The sequence below is a fragment of the Diadema setosum genome, chromosome 22, assembly GCF_964275005.1.
Source record: "Diadema setosum chromosome 22, eeDiaSeto1, whole genome shotgun sequence".
Classification (NCBI taxonomy): Eukaryota; Metazoa; Echinodermata; class Echinoidea; order Diadematoida; family Diadematidae; genus Diadema; species Diadema setosum.
In genome coordinates, this window is record NC_092706.1 from 26,829,163 (window position 1) to 26,846,638 (window position 17,476).

Below are 17,476 nucleotides of genomic sequence, written 5' to 3' on the forward strand. Positions count from 1 at the left end.
CTGTGTCATGTTGAACAATTTACTTCGTATTTCAGAATTCCTGTCAGTGTGAAATGTATTGATATCAGATGTGCCCAATAAAGAATGACAATATAGGATGACATCCAATATCCGGCACACATTTTAGAGAAGAAGTTTAACTTTACCAGGGTTTGTCTGAATTTGTTCTTCTGATGACAGATAGAGTGTAATAAGAATAAACTGCTATAGTACATGTATATAATAAGGCATACAAGTCATTTGCCACTAAAATTTGAAAAACAATATATTGCAAATGGTGACTGAACATTTTATACTGTAGTCTTGTGTTGAGTCTCCTGTATGAAATGTTTTCTTTCACCTGATACTCATATCATCTAGCAATTCAAAACTTTCTACAACAAACTTTGATTAAAAGATAAGGGGAAAAGCTGGGGTTAGGCTAGTGCATGTACATTTGTACTTTGAAGTAATCTAATTAAGGTAGTGTTACAACAATAATAAGATGTAATTACATTGGTGTCATCTGTGTGGAATTAAATAACAAGTGCAAATTCCAAAAGTGCAAGATTAATATCAATATAGGCATGCAAAATCAAGGAGAGACGTTCACCTCATTTAAGAGCTAATAAACTGGTTTCTATTCTATTCAGACAAAACAGATATTTCACTGTCTCATTGTGTGCACATCCACCAGTACTCAAATTGAGCGTAGACACTCTAAACAGTTCTGCATAAAGCTTTTATATGTTTGGTATATCGATGCATAGTTGTGATGAGGGAAGTAATCACATTCCTCTAGATCTTTACTGATTCATGCCGCCCATTCAGAAAAAAAAAACCCTAACCCCTAAAAAACAAAATATATTTCATATCTCCAGTTCTCCCCCACCCCATCTATGCTTTCCTTCAGTAAACATTGAATGTTTATTCTTTTCCTTTATGTGTTAAATGCATGGCAGCAGGTTGAGGATTTTGTCTCAGTCTCAGCCCTAATTTCAACATGTTTAGTCAATACTGCTCCTCAAATAGCAGACAAAAAATTGAGTCTAAAAACATACATGTATATTCATACGTATGTTGTACAACAATGGCATGTGCATGAGATAATTCATGATGAGATCAATTATTCCACATCAGGAACCACTTATTTCTGCACGTTCAGCCCTGTTTATCTAAAGACCTCGCCCTTTGCTATGGTAAACAAAAGCGATAACTTCTACTATTAAGTGAGAACATGCATTACATGTGTACACACAGTTCAATCAACAATGTCCCCAAACAACTACCAGACGTACGTCTGGATACAATGCAGTCGAGGATTCTTGGAGATCCAAGCAACGGTAATATTTGGATCCTGCTATGTCGCCACTAAGTACACACACAGGTTAACAGCTGAAAACAATTAGGATTACAATGCTAGCTGCTGCCAGCTAGCACCATCACCAGTGTTAGAACACTCAAAATACCATCTAAGCACATCATTAATCTATCGCTTTACTCATTTAAAAAAAAACAAAAAAAAAACAAACATAAATGCAGGCATGTCTAGTTTCATACAAAAATACAAACAAACAAACAAACAAACAACACAATAAAAAAAAAAAAAAGTTAGGGCATCTATTTGGTGTTGCTAGGTGTAATTCCAACATCTTGCTGAGACATTGTGCATTTGTTCTATCCCTTCCTATGACAAGGAACACAAGTGCAGTCAGAGCATAGTGCACATGCGATCGACTCTTCGGGGAGAACCAGTTCCACTCTTCTCCTGGTTTGGATGTACACTTCCTTCGGTGTGAGGTGTGTGCAGCGGATTAATAAGACCATCACCGTGCGAGAAAACTAACTTGGGTTTCTTGCTTTTCCCCCCAGAACGGAGGAAAGAGTGACTGTCGTAGATCACACCCCCAAAAATATTAACAAACAAACATTCAAAGTGTCATACAATACCTGTGCCTGTTGTTGTCATTTGGGTTTGGGTGGGTGGGGAATCCATCAAAGGAAGGGGGGGGGGGGGGGAGAACACAGTGTCATAATAACCACCGTGTTTGTGAGGGTGGGAGAAAGGGGGGTGGGGTGTCATATGGGGGATGGGAGGGTAACATGTTGGGAGTGGAAAAATGATAATGCATTAATTTCCATAAAATAAGAAATGTTTTCTTATTCTTATTTTAATGCATTCATCACGACAAAAGTCTAACATTCATGGGCATATACAGGGTTCTTCATTTTGCTTTATACTGCACTTGATTATAAGTGAGTCAAAACAAATGTAATTGTGCATTTGTCAAAAAAACAACAACTAAAAAGCAAAACAAAACCAACAAATATATTACATTCATAACATTCTTAAAGTGAGGTGAATCTCAGTAAAACAAAACATAACAAACTGCTGAACCTTTAAACTGCCAGACAAACAAAACATATTATTATATTCACATTCAGTTTGATAAATATGTTGCATAGCAAGATGATGTTTGGATTTGTGAACACTATTCCATATCAGCAATACTACCAGGTTAAGTCATTCACAGACAAGGTACACCCAGGAATGCTTCATTTGGCTTGCAAGGGTGTTGCATGGTCCTGATTGCAGACATGGTGTGCAGTTTACATCACATAAAATAACATTCAAATTTGAATTCCATGTGAGAGTGTAACTTTTCTGCAATGAGTGCTTTGTATATTTGGATGTGCCTATGAATATTTCGTGTGTGCAGGTTCAAAACACTAAAGTCCCATAAAAAAAACAGATACAAATGCATGATTAGCAAAACTCCATTTTCAAATTTCTATTCCATTTTTCTTTTCTCCTGTTTCACTACCTTACAGACATTATTTGGGTCTTTTTTGATGTTGGAATTTCTATGTTATTTTTTCTTGATTCAATACCTCACAGACATGAATTGTGTCTTGTTGTTGTGTCAAATGTCTTTGTGTTTTGGAATACGGCTGTAGTTTGATCAATGATTTTGCATTCATACAAAAGAGCGATTGCAGTACACTTCAACACAGAGAGTTCTGCTTATAGCTACCGGCGAGTTGCTTTTGCTGTTTGGTCTGTTTTTGCATGAAAGCAAGAGTCCATTATTGCAAGTGTTTTAATTCTTCTGGGAAATACATGAAAGCATATACATAAATAAATTTGTATGGAGAGAAGATCGAGAATAGCATTCTACTGTATTTGATCAAGGCCAAAAAGGGTTTCAATGTTTACAATGATTGGATATCATTATTAAAAGCCATACATCTGTAGAAAGACAGCCAAAGTCCTTGGAAGGCAATTTTCAAATCAAAAATATATTGGGACATGGAATGAAATGTATCCAAACAAGATTCTTGGTGTTCCCCACAAAGGGCTTGATTTACTTTACTAAATATTCTACTTGAAAACCATGAAAACTGCCATCACATTGTGTTTTTCATCTCTCTCTAATCTTATAATTGGGAAATATAATTCATGACAAAGATCATACCCTTGTCTGTAGACAGAGTAAAGCAAAATATTGTGCAGATACAGTGTACATTACTAAGAACAGACAGTGAATACAATACATATTTCCATTTTTGTGGTAATGCTTGAGACATAAATGTATATATAGCTGTATAATTATTCATTTCAATTACACGTTACCAAAAAATGACCTCACAAAACATCAAAATACATGTACAACAATTCTCTTCCTGTTGACGTAACTGTGCCTCACTGTATACATCATTCATGAACGCAAACTTCGGATTAAACTGAACAATTCATGGATACGTGTGACTGTGTAGTGTAGTCAAGTGACAGCATATATATGTTTCATACTGATTTTTTTTAACCACAACTCATACCTGGGGAAAGAGTTGATTGTCACCATTCTTAAGGTTTAGTAGAAGGGAAACATAGGGAGCAAACAGAAATTCAGCAATGGAGAAAGTTAAGAAAGAGTAATATGTTAGTGAGAATGTCAGGAAGAATGAGAAATACGTACCCACTATACAAAAATGATATCACATATATGCCGACTTTCTGGCTATTTTGAAACTCCAGATTGCCACTCTCTCATTTAATACATGTATCACAGGCTACTAGTCCTTAGCTTTCAAAATCATACCTTATAAACCAAAATGTTGTTCCAAATAGTGTCATAATTATCATATGAAATTGACTTCCTCTACATACAGTCATATGTGTCACTACAAAATAGAGAAACAAAAATAACAATTGCATGAAAGCAGTGGAATTTTTTGTGAAGTAAAATTGAGATCACTCAGTGATGTCACATACAAAATGAACACTGACCCAGACCTCTTAACCGTTCTGACTGAAAATTAGGGATGATTTGGCTCAAAAAACAAAAAACAAAAAAAAAATGAAAAGAAATGGCAGTTCCCATTATGGGAGTGTGAAGTAAATTTACCAAGAAAATCAGGGAACTCCTACAGAAAGAAGAGCAGGAATGGTCAAAATTCAGATTATTTCCTCCAAATTCAGAATGGTTGGGAGGTTTGCGTTTCACGTTTCTTTTTGCAATGTAAATGAATGTTTGTACAACCCATGTCTCTTTTACATGCAACATAGGAGGGCAACGAAGTATAAAAGAGGTACGGGATTGATGTCAAAAAGCATGCCAAAAGAAAGCTGAGTCTGAATATGAGACAAAAGAATGAGAAAAAGACAAAACACAACATACCCTTGGTACCATCATGTGGCTAGGGCACACAAAGACACAAGAAGAATGAACAGCGTATAACATGTGCAGCTTTTTTTTAATGTGTATTACATTGTAGCTAAAGTAAACACCGAGTTTGAAGAACTACAACACATTGTAGCTAGTCAGGAGAGATATACCCACCTGGCCCTCTGTCTCAGCCTTGAGGAGGTTAAAGGTCATGAGTTGAAGGTCACAGGAAATGGATGATGTCATGAATGACGAGAAGAAGGAGTGAAGAGAGGTGAGCAGAAGATAGAAGGGAGAAGCAGGAAAAGCAAAGCAGATTATTATATGAATGAACAAAGCAAGGAAAATAGCTAGCATACCTGCCAACATTTCAAGATGAAATATCTTACTCGTGGATTGCAAAAATCTTATTTTATATGCAAACTGAAGTTAAAAATCTTACTTTCGGTCAAATCTTCAGAAAATACACATGAAAGGTATATCTAAATATTTTTTAAAAATCTGATTTCTCTGACAGAAAATCTGATTTTGCTATTTTTAACGTAAAAAATCTTACTGAATCTGATAAAATCTTACTAGTTGGCAAGTATGAGCTAGTGAGAGCATGATATTACTAAGTGGATGTAGATTATATGGTTTCAGTCAAGGAGGAGCAATGGGGGTTATTTTCATTATGTGAAATGGGGAGAGGACGATTCAGATAAGAAAGTTAATCAAGATTGACAGCACTCAGACATGATAATCATAGAGAGTAGAGAGGTTAGATATTTTGAGACTTATACAAGGGTCGTGTTGAGAAATGACTGTACTGAGATTCAAAGAGAGAGAGTGAGAGTTTTGAAGAACTCGAGTGAGATGAAAGATGCAGTAGTGATGATAGCAAGCAATCTGAAAGATGACAAGTTTAATACCAGAATTATCCAGGTTGGTGTGTATGCGTCTGGCCCAGGAAAGCACTCAGCATGCAATACTAACGTTCAACCAAATATGCTTCAAGATATCTCTGAAGCATGAAATTCATCATTGATCGCATCACAGGAGTTGCATTCTGTAACATCCACAATCCAAATCTCTATCTAAAATCTCATTTCTGACCAGTATAAGTTAAAGTGTGGCTTCCAAAAACACTGATAGCAATGTGATACTTAATACTAGTACACACACAATTATATTCAGTCTCTTTTAATTTTTTCATTGCCCATCTCCTGCTGCTAAGCAAGGACACGAGGGCTTGGTCCCGCTGATCTTTGAACTTGGGTCTTACCTGAGTGAGGAGGATGTTGTCGAAGAGCAGCTTGGTTTCGGACTGATCCTTGGTGATGTCGGCGTTGGCGTGCATGCCGAAGATCTCCGGGTGGGGGATGATGGGAAGGTTTCGGGTGTACTCAAGGTAGCTCTCATACTGCACAGAGAAAGTTGTTTGGGAAGATTATTGCTAAAGAGATAAACAGCACTATCCATAGATACAATTTGAGTATGTCAGTGTGAGTAGAATAGCTTCTCAGTCCCACCTATACATTTTTGTTTGTCTGATAAAAACCCAGATACACTAAGTCCATGGATAGCACTTTTTGATCAAATGTCCCCAAATATAGAACTACAGTGGAGAATTGTTAAAGGGACTGTACAGTACTGGTTGAGGTGGGGATTTATGTTTTGAACATTCCTAAGTAAGATAATGAAAAGCCTCTTATGAAATATGACAGAGCATGTAATTTTAAGAAGGATTCAACGTTTATTTGATGAAAATTGGTTTTCAAATGGCTGAGATATTCAAAAAAGTGCTAATAATAAAAGGCGACATGCCACAACTTTATTAGGATCTCTTTGTTTCACGTTGTTTTTGGATATCTCAGCCATTTCAAAACCGATTTTCATCGAATAAACTTTTGATACCCCTTAGAACTGCATGCTCTTTAACATCTCATAGAGTGGTTTCTGAATATCTCACAAAACGTTAAAAGCTAAATCCTCACCTCGACCAGAACTGTACACACCCTTTAAACATTGTTTTAACCTGACGAATCTGAGAGGATGTTTGTCAGATATTAAGAAAAGCTTTCACACAGAGACACATGACTTTACTTCATCGACAATTTCATCTCAATATATACAAAGTTCATAGACAACACATGCAATGAACAAAAGCAAAGAAGAAATTTGTGATTCCAAATACATGAAGACTTACTATGAAAGCACATACATTGTACACTGATACAATCATACATGTAAGCCTTACCACTTCCTCTTAATCATATTCTAAGCTACTTACATCGCCAGAAGGCGGGGAGAAGTAGATGCCGCTGGTGTCAAACTTGTAGTCTTCCTCCAGGATGTGATGGGTGTAGAACTTGTCCAGGATGGTGTGGAGGGTGCGACGGTCTCGGTCGTCGGTCACGCGGCCACCATAGTTGCACTCCCCAGTCAGATACGTCAGAGCCTCGTAAGGCACGTCCTGGGGGCAGGCAGGGTTCAGATGGAGGAATCGTTGCAAACTAAGCAAATGTTTTTGTGGGGTTTTTTTCTTCAACTTACAGAAGTATAGCCATGTAACAATATTGCCTACAAAAGTGTCCATAACTTTGTTTTCCAACGCATGGAAACAAGGGTCATGATAATATCTTTCCTACAAAAATGCCAATACCTTCACTTTCCATTTAATACATACAAACAAGGGTCATAGTAAAATCTTACCTACAAAAGTGTCCATAACTTTGCTTTCCAATGCATAGATGCATGGGTCGTTTTAAAATCCTGTGTACAATAATGTCGATGAGACTTTAAGAGTTGCAAGACACTTTCAAAAGCTGACATTCACAGTTTTTTTCTCTTCAATAAATGCAGGTGCAGGCATTCATCAAAACTGTCCCCCGAAAACAAAACAATCTATTGCACTGTCATAGTCCACACTTTGAATGGTATATTTTCCACCTGCACCGAATTGAGCGAATCTTAACCTATCTTTGCCTATCATTCTCTCTTCACATTCACCAATTTTCAGTTTGGATGGTAGGGGAAAATACCAAAACACGCCCTTAAAAATAACAACATCACTGTAAACTCTAGGTACTCAGAACAGAAGAGGGTTTAGGCTCAAGGCTGAAATTTAAGAGGCTTGGGGAAACTTCAAGGAGATCAAGAATGACTGTTAGTAGCTGCCATGGCCAAAAGGAGAGTGATCGGCTCTAGAAATGTAACTCATAATTGTGATAAAACTTTCTTGAGGCTCAGTCTGAGAACCAAAGCAAGCCTCTGTTTAAAATAGACAGAGCCCTTGATAATTAACTAGAGTGGCCATGAGGTAATTTCTTACGTCGTATCCATTGAGGAACATGGCCAGTTGGCGCACGCTGATCCTGAGGTCAGTCTCGTTGAACTCGTAGGGGATGTTCCAGCCGAGGGGGCCAAATTTGCGCCTCTCCTGGACCAGGGCGTGGAAGAAGCACAGGCCGTAGAGCATCTTCTTCCACGCTTGCTGCAGGGGCGGAGAGATTCGGGGAGAACCAGGAAGATTAGCAAATTTCATGATATTCATAACATTTGCTGTACAGAATGAAAAAGAGATCTCACTGGCCTGATTCCTACAAAGTTTACACACATGGCATAGAAGAGATGAGTGATAAGCTAGAGCCATTAATGGAAATAATCAATGTACATGAATATTGAAATTGATGTATATTATATACACGTGTATCTTGTTTAACTAATACTATTGCCTATCTGTCTATCTATCTATCTACTTAAAATGTATTTGTCTATTTATCTATGTATCTACAAATGTATCTATCTACAAATACATTTATTAATCTATCTACAAATGTATTTATCTATCTATCTATCTATCCATCTATCTACATGTATCTATCTCCCTAGCTATCTATATAAAATGTATGTATCTAATTATCTATCTATCCTGTTATCTATCTATACATGCGAACAAACAATGTACAAACACATATGACTACAGGCACACATACAAACAAGTTTACATGCTTATTATCAAAGTATAAATGTGATTCAGTAAATGAATTTATGAGTGGTTTCTTTTAATCTTGAAGATTAGCAGAATGCTCTTATTTCTTTACAAAGCATGCAAAACCCAATAAACTTGAATGGTAGATATCTTACATATAAACAAGTATACATGCTAAATTGATTTACAAATGACAGATACTTGAGAAGTACTTGCTTTTTCAAATTACTGTATCCCTGCATATTGAAGCAAGGACACATTGATCTCACTGAGCATGCAGGTGACATTACAGTACAAATGAAAATGACAATGACAAAAAATAGAGACGTTACAATGTATCGAAGTCCTTGTAGCATGGGAATTCATGGAGTGGAAGGCTGGCCCTGTTCGGATATATTCGAGAATCCCCACAAGAAATTATGCACAGCTTATCAATAAGTATTTTAATGCAAATACATGTGTACACACACAGCAGAGAAATCTCAACGGGAGTCAACCGTTACAGATGAGCGTACTCTTTGATGCAAACATTTGCTGACACGTGGCTGATGGGCACTGCTATTTGTGGTTTCAAATTAACTACCCAAGTGGGCAGTGGATGAAGACTGAATCAAATCACCCATGTCTTCCCATGCTACCGTACCAGGGGCCTGTTTCATAAAGCTGTTCGTAAAGTTACGCAGGACTTTACAAACGACTGGAATATGAAGTGCCAATATGTGTGCCCATTTTTCTTTCCCTTTAAATACGTTTTAACAAAGTATGACTGTATGTCAATACTTCATCTACATTGGGGTAAAAATGCATTTTCAACTAAAAACGTGTGTTAACATGTAAGAATAATCATTTTCATCTGCAAATTTAATTTTAGCTATTCATGAAATCAGCAATGATTATGAAACCCACTTGGCTTGCCATATTCCACTTGTTTGTAAAGGTGTGCGTAACTTTAAAGACAGCTTTGTGAATCAGGGCCCGGGTCTTTAAAATAGAAAATTCCACGGCCACAGGTGGCCCCCTTACCTCATGCTATAGCAGTGGATGGATAACACGGCAAAGTGGAATGTGGATGGGGGGTGGGGTGGGTTTGGGCGGTGGAGACAAGACACGCCCGAAGCACACGGCAAACGAAAACGATCGAGAGATTGGCAGTGAGCGACAATTTGTGTATAAGAAGGAGATATAACGTACATAGAAATAGAGTGATGTGAGAGCAGTTGATATAATTCTTATTCAGGGAAAATTATCTTACAAACACATTTTTTTTTTTTAAGTATGCATGTGAGTAACAGAGACAAAGAAACAAAAACAAATGGGGAAAGAAAATAAGGTGGGGAGTAGCACAAAGTAAGACTTAGTGATGTGAACTGAAGACAGAGAGAGCAAAAAATATCTTTAATGAAGTGATATAAATATTTTCAAGCACATCAATCTTGACGACGAAAACAAAATCTTAAGTTGAGGGTGTGTGAGGCTTATAACATACTTCATGGCAAATATTTAAAGAAAAAAAAAATATATACAGAATATATACACCCCCCCCCCCCCCCTGGATATAAAGACAGCAGTATGATAGCTGGCTCTTGTAGATAATCATGAAATTACAATGTTCTAAATATGAAGATCATGCAAAAGAGCAAATGGGGTATAGACACAGCAAATGGACAGGCATACCACAAGAACATGATTGTGCAATAAACAGAGGATAACTTGAGTAACATACAGTATTGCAAATATCGTTACTAATATTTGAGTTTATACCCAGCTGCTGTTGCTTATACTGGCTCTAGCAATATGAGTACAATGTGAATCTAAGCCTTTGACAGCCTGCTGATGATCAAGCTAATGGATTTCTTTCAATTTGAAGGTTAATCAGTGAAATGCAAGTTGGCTGTCATCAACTTGACGTTCACCGATAAAGATCCATCTCCTAAAATCCTTCTCATTTCTATTTATTGTCTTTGTTTTTTTTTCTTTTAAAACTTATTGTTATTTTTTTTTAGCTTGGCTTGATGAAATATTCATTATTCTCCAATGTCATTTCAGTAATTGATTCTTTGCGGTGTTACTAAATCAATTACCAGAGACAGTGTACATTGTTAGACTGACCTTCGATAAATAAATTGGAAGAGCTACAAATTTAATTCCCCTTGCATACGTTGTACGTTGTATATCGGGCCATTACTGGTGACAAATTTAGTTGAAAGCCTGCTTATATACACGTACAACGAGCACATTCCAGGACATCAGTGTATTAACAATTTCCATGACTCATCCACAAAGTAAGCATTAAAAAGAATTGCCAGAACAAGGACTGCATCAGTCAAAGGATTTCATTACAATTAAATGCAGCAAAAGTCAGCAGAGTGTACACAACAAACTACAGCAAGACCTTGGTTTAGGAACACAACAACATCCCTTTTTTGTTCTTTTTTTTTAAGTCTTCATTTTCACCCTGAAAAAGTGCAAACACATGAGAACGTGCAGTTACAGTATCTCGAAAAGCTTTGGATATTTTAGGAAGAGGTTTGTTTGTCTCACCTCCTTGGTGACGCTCCCGAAGAACTCCGGGTCCGAGATGGGATCGCTGAGGTACGACTGGATGATGTTGGCGCGCAGACCCTTCGGCGGCTCGTTGGTCATCTTGACCCCGTTCTGCAGCACGGCCACGGGGAAGTGGGGGGACGGGTAGCTGGTCAACCAGAGGCGGAAGTCCGGATGGACAGCCTCGGGATTCAACTCCTGGAGTCGTGGAACGAGGAGAAAAAAAAAATAATAATGTCTCGCTACTTCACATGTAATGCTGACATGAAGTCTTCCTTAAAGGAAGCAGAATCTCACAGCCTTCAACTAAGAAGTCAACTACGATCAATTAAAAAATTTTCATCTGAGCTTAAATTGAGTGTATAATTTTTTTATCAAACAAATAAATGTGCTTTGACTCTTGTTGATATGATTACAAACTCCAGATGTAGGCAAAAAAAAAAGGCTTACCATTTCATTTCTTTTTGGAAATTTCAGTGTAAAGGGGGATACGATCAGTTTAACTTCCATATAACTTTGAGTCATTTCTAAAAGTTGTATGGCTGTAATAGTTCATTCTCAGTCGGCTGTATCTGAGCATACATGTATCTTTAAAAATGGTGCTGCGGTCACAAAAAAATCTTCCTACAATTGCAGAAAGATGCTCAATTTTGCCTGTCATGTCCCTGTGATATGCTGTTCCTACTTTCTAACAAGAAACCCAGTGCCAAAAACATAAACAATGAAAAGAAGGATACAATATTAAGAGCGAATTGCCGAATTCATTTCCACAAATCATGCTGCTCTCCTTGGTGGCATTCTACATCTTACTGCTTTTCTCATAGGGAATGCCATGCGAGGAACATACAATGCTGACATACTTTCATATGTTAACCTTTCAGTAACTGATGATTCTGTACATAATGGCCTATTGCTCCCTGGAAGGTACAGCAATATTACTCTCATTTTGACAACTTTCTAAATTATGCAAAAATAGATCACTGCATGTCTGTTTTTGTCTATTACAAGTTATGTTTACTTGAAAGCCTATCAAGACTTTACCATGAGACTTGTGTGTGAGAGAAATAGATCTACAGAGCTGCCAACTTTTGTCAAAGCTTTTCAGGACTTTGATGAATGAAAATCAGTAATTTACACCTTTTTTGAGTGAAAATCAGTAATCTCTAACAGTGCAATAGAATATATCACAGACAATGATTTCTAAAATCGGGAACTTGCTTGTAACCTTCAGTATAATTCTTCTCCAATATCAGTAGAAATTACTGAAAATCAGTACTACATGTAGTTGGCAGCTCTGGATCTGACATACTTTTGCTAACCTTAGACCTCTTTCAAGTTACATAATTATGTTACAGTATTTTATATGAAAATAATAAAAATTATAAAGCTTAAAACTAAAAACAAAAAAACAAAAAAGTTTCGGGCAGTTTAGGGAGTAATTTAACAGGCGGTTTCGGGTGGTTCATTACTAATGGGTTAATACTTCATTTCCACACTCCCTAGCGGTCATCTCCGCCTGCTCACCTCGCAAATCTTCTCCAGCGTGGTCATCCAGGAAACGGCCAAGTGGCAATTCTGGAGCAGGACCCAGGTGCCCTCCTTGACACCCTTCTCAATCATGCCCATGGCGATGGGGCCCTGGCCCTGGCCCAGGGACAGTGAGCTCAGTTTGCTACCTCCAAAGCCCTAAAAGCAAAATATACAACCATACACCACTCAACATCAGTCGGACATGACTAGTAAGTTGAGGTGCTTTAGGCGAGCCTACATCACACTGCATTCAAATCAACTGACAAGAACCCCTCCCCCCAAATATTCAATGTTAGTCAACCACAATCTTCAAGCAAAATAAATTTTACATGCTCTTTGCTGACAGATTTAAATGGCAGCAGTGTGAATTTCTCTAAGAAGGAAAAATGCCTTTAATTGTGTTTTAGGAAATGCCCTCAGTAAATTTCCTGTAGAATGTTTGTAATAAATTATTAAGTGATGAGGCTCAATGAGAAAGATATTTGACAAATCTACTGACTCCCCTCTCCTCCCCCCCCCCCAAAAAAAAAATCCCAAAAATATAAAATTGTGTTGTCATTATTAATTGTTGGATTTGATTCCTCAAACACGTGCAAGAAAACAGCATTCTGTTGGCATCATAATAAGTGTGGAATCTTTTGTAAGCATTGCCAACTTTTAAAGCAAATGATTAAGACACTAGTACAAGGATGTAGATGACTTAACAATGGCACGCAAAACAGATTTTACTGTTATAGGAAGTTTTCTTGATCCTCTCTCATGATTTTACACAAACTATCACTCATCTGCTCTGCCTTTATTCGACCCATTATATTTAGAGGTACATGTAGTAGCTTCCGGGCAGAGATGAATGACTTTCTCTTCAGAGTCTGACAGACGTAAGAGAGAGAAAACAGAGATGGAGAGATATACACGTAAAGAAAGGGAAAGCAAGAGAAATAGAAAGCAGACATACATGTAAAAGGAGAGATAGAGACAGAAATAGCGGGTGAGAGAGAAGAGAGATATTGCCCTAAGTCGGAGCTACACGTACCTGATCGTCAGCAAACTTGAGCAGGGCAGCCGTGGGGTCACTTCCCGGCGAGAGGATGAAGATGAGTGGGGCGCAGCAGTGGCTGTCATTGAATGCCTTGCCCAGGTCAAAGGGCGGAGGTTCGATGAACTTCCTGCCGAGCTTCTGGGTCACAAAGTCTTGCACGGCGGGGACAACCTACAAAGGTTGAAGGAAACCAGGAAACTGAAACAATTAATATGTTACTATGTTATCATGTATCCAACGAGAATATGGACATCATCTTCAAAGTTAGTTTTCGTTGTTGTTTAATAATAGCTCAGAACTCGGGAAAAACAGGTCTTAACTTCACTGTCATTACATCAGCCATGTCAGAAGTGAATTGCACACAAAATCACAGGTTACAAGACGTTGTCACTTTTTTTTAAAGTGTTTGAATCCTGTGCTCATGACACATTTTCTGGATACAGAGTTATTGATTAGCAGTACCATGTGCACACTAATTACAGTTTCAGCTACACTCCAGTGAAAAAATAAGAAGAAGAAAAAGAAAAAGATGTATATGAGAATCACTTATCATGAAAAGGTGGATACATTGTACATCATTTCATGTTATGTTTCATGTCAGGACAACATTCATCATTGATGGGGAAATTTAGTCCATTCACCTTGTCAGGTCTGAGACATCTGACGATGATTAATTTTTGGAAGAGGCCAAGGCTTTCGTTCCAGTCTCCGGGCAGCTTCTCATTTTGCGGCTCCTGTGATTTGAGGGGATAGAGAGTAAGAGATTAATCAAGCTTGCTATGAATCTATCAATCGACATTTTAAGCGACAAGTTTTCATGTCACCAACTGCTTTGAAAATGTCAGCATCAGTAAAAAGTAGGTAATCATGTGACTTCCGTGTACAACTAAATCTACTAAACTTGAAATGAGAGTGCTGTTCATGGTAAGCCAGATCTACTTTGTACAACATGAAAATAAAAATATACCTTGAATACTTATCACGAAATGATTGAAGTTTAAACCGGCAGCCTGCCAAGTAACTAGTATGACAATGCGAAAACAAAGAAAGACTGTTCCCAACAAGGGAGTGTAACCACTGAATAATCCTTACATGGATTTTCATGCATTCCATTTATACATGTATTCCACTTTTAATCCTATGATCATCATCACAAATCATGACAATGAGCATAATAACACTCAATGTATGCTCGCTTACAATTAAATAAGAATTTCCAGACACAACCTCTTCAACTTCTATTGAAGAAGAAACAAATTCAAGATAATCTCGCCGCTAGACTGTGATCACTATTCTTAAGACCATTTCAGACACTGCAATGTGTTTTAGACACATTACATGTGGTCACAGTTAAATAACCACAAACCATTACTAGATGATACAACTCACTGGATGAGATCCCAGCTGTTAAAAACCTCTAATATGCAATCATCCCACACATGGTACATGGACACATTTCATCACACACGTACACTGCCATTATACACTTATAGCAAGGTAAGTGGACACATTTCATTGCACATACTGTACTTACACTGCTATCATAGAGTGCCTTCCAGCCTTCCTTCTGGGCGGGGAACTTCTTCCTGATGCCCGTGAAGTTTGGCATCTCGTCGACACGGCAGATCTCGTCCCAGGAGGATGAGGGGAGCCAGGAGGTGGGGTTGGAGTGGGGGTTGTCGAGACCAACCCCGCCCGTCAGGAGGAATCGCCATTCGGACTCCTGCACCTCCCCAGTGTGCTTCAGGAGGTTTGCACACAAGATGAAAGAGAACAGGAGCTGTCGGGGAAGGTGGAGGGAAAGAAATAAAGGTATCTTGATGCAGTTACTTCGACGTAAGAACACATTTTCTTGATCTCTTGGGAGGACGATTGAAAGGGCTGGTATAGTATTGGTTGAAGAGGAGCTTCAGGTTTCCGACTTTTTAGTGTGAGATATGAGAAACCTCTTACAAAATATGAGAGAGCATATAATTCTGAAAGGAATTCTATGAGGAATCCAAAGTTTATTTGATGAAAATTGGTTTTGAAATGGCTGATATATCCAAAACAGAGCAATCATAATATAAGGTGGACCACCTTTTATCAAGATTGATTTTGTTTCACATTATTTTTTAATATCTCAGGCATCTGAGACCGGATTTTATCAAACAAACTTTGAATTCCTCTTAGAATTGTACATACATGTTCTTTAACTTTTCATAGTGGTTTCTCAGTGTCTCACAAAAAGATAGAAGCTGAATCCTCATCTCAACCAGTGCTATACCATCCCTTAAAGAGATGAGGTGAAACTTACCTGGGATCATTGCTATTGTTCAGCTTTATTCAACAGGGATTCTCTTGTAAGAGTAAACTTTGCTGATGTGTTCCACTATTGTTGTAGCCTTTTGTCAAGGCCCTCTCGCTGTATGGTGAAGAGAGCCCAGCTGAGTGGGGTTGCGCGAGGGCCTTTTGAGATCTGCTTCGCATCCTTTTGTTAGCCCTTTGAATTACCGACTTTTGCTCCCCGATTTCGGGAGCAAAAGTCGGGGTCCAATCAGCGTGTCTGTCTGCTCGAACCCGATTTGAATAGAGCGAATGCACGCCGCTGCCGCAGACCTCACAGAACTCTACACACTCTCACAGAACTCTACACACAGAGTGTGTAGAGTTCCGTGGCAGACCTCCTCGGGTGGTCAGTGATGCATGCGAACAGGCATGACCACCAAGGCTGAGGATGCAGGGAGCGCGCCATTCCATTGGTTGACCGGATGCCATTAAAATGAGTATTCAGAAGGGTTCACGTGTCATGAATAATAATGTGTGAAGCAGATCTCAAAAGGCCCTCGCGCTGGCGCGCTCGGCTGGGCTCGCTTCGCTCGCCCATTACAGCGAGAGGGCCTTGACAAAAGGCTACTATTGTTGATGCATTGACTCAACCCTTATGTATAGCAAATTTACCTTTCATTCCTCTTTATGATAATCCAAGTAACTAACAGGACAACTAACCTTATCCTTCTCAAAGAGTGAACGGCAGATGTTGCAGTAGAGAGAGTAAGTGAAGTAGTTCCTCAGGTTCTCCAGACGCTTCTCCAGGTCCTCAGATTTCTCTGAGTTTTCGATGGCGTTGATGAACAAGTTGACGAACCTGCATGCGTAAATGAATAAAAACAGACACATTAATGTGCGCCCCCGGTTTGCCATGATGCTTGTGGCAATGCATCACACAGACTTGAACCAAGGTAAGATTTCATTGTTTTTTTAATATATTCGGCCTCCAGAGTCAACTTTACCATCATCATTATCATATGATCATTAATAACATCACTAAAGACTATCATTGCTGCCATAATCATAATTTTAACATCACTGTCATCACCACCACCACCACCCTCAACATCATCAACATCATCAGCATCATTACCACCACCTCTACCATCACTATTACCATCATCATCATCCTCTATTATCAGTATCACTATCATCACCATCATAATTATCATTGTCATTACAGTTACTGTCACTATCCCCATCATAAAAATCATCGTCATTACCATTAGAATAACCGACATTGTTAGCATTACAATAATCATCTCCACCACCACCATCATCATCAGAACCACTACCACCACTATAATCATCACCATCATCATCACCATCATCACCATCATCACCATCATCACCATCATCACCATCATCATCATCATCATCATCATCACCATCATCACCATCATCACCATCATCATCATCTACGAAGAGGAGGTC

The 17,476-nt window shown here is 38.4% G+C and overlaps 1 protein-coding gene across 1 annotated transcript in view; it reads right to left on the reverse strand.

The window, feature by feature from the left end:
* LOC140245365 (dynein axonemal heavy chain 7-like) overlaps positions 1–17,476 on the reverse strand; it is a 129,723-nt gene that overhangs the window by 10,375 nt on the left and 101,872 nt on the right. The window contains exons 61-70 of the mRNA XM_072324942.1: positions 16,721–16,859; positions 15,267–15,512; positions 14,374–14,466; positions 13,727–13,903; positions 12,688–12,849; positions 11,161–11,361; positions 7,960–8,121; positions 6,919–7,101; positions 5,911–6,048; positions 4,821–4,838 (exon numbers count right to left, since the gene is read on the reverse strand). Coding sequence (XP_072181043.1) covers positions 4,821–4,838; positions 5,911–6,048; positions 6,919–7,101; positions 7,960–8,121; positions 11,161–11,361; positions 12,688–12,849; positions 13,727–13,903; positions 14,374–14,466; positions 15,267–15,512; positions 16,721–16,859 — 1,519 coding nt within the window. The remainder of the gene's footprint in view (positions 1–4,820; positions 4,839–5,910; positions 6,049–6,918; positions 7,102–7,959; positions 8,122–11,160; positions 11,362–12,687; positions 12,850–13,726; positions 13,904–14,373; positions 14,467–15,266; positions 15,513–16,720; positions 16,860–17,476) is intronic.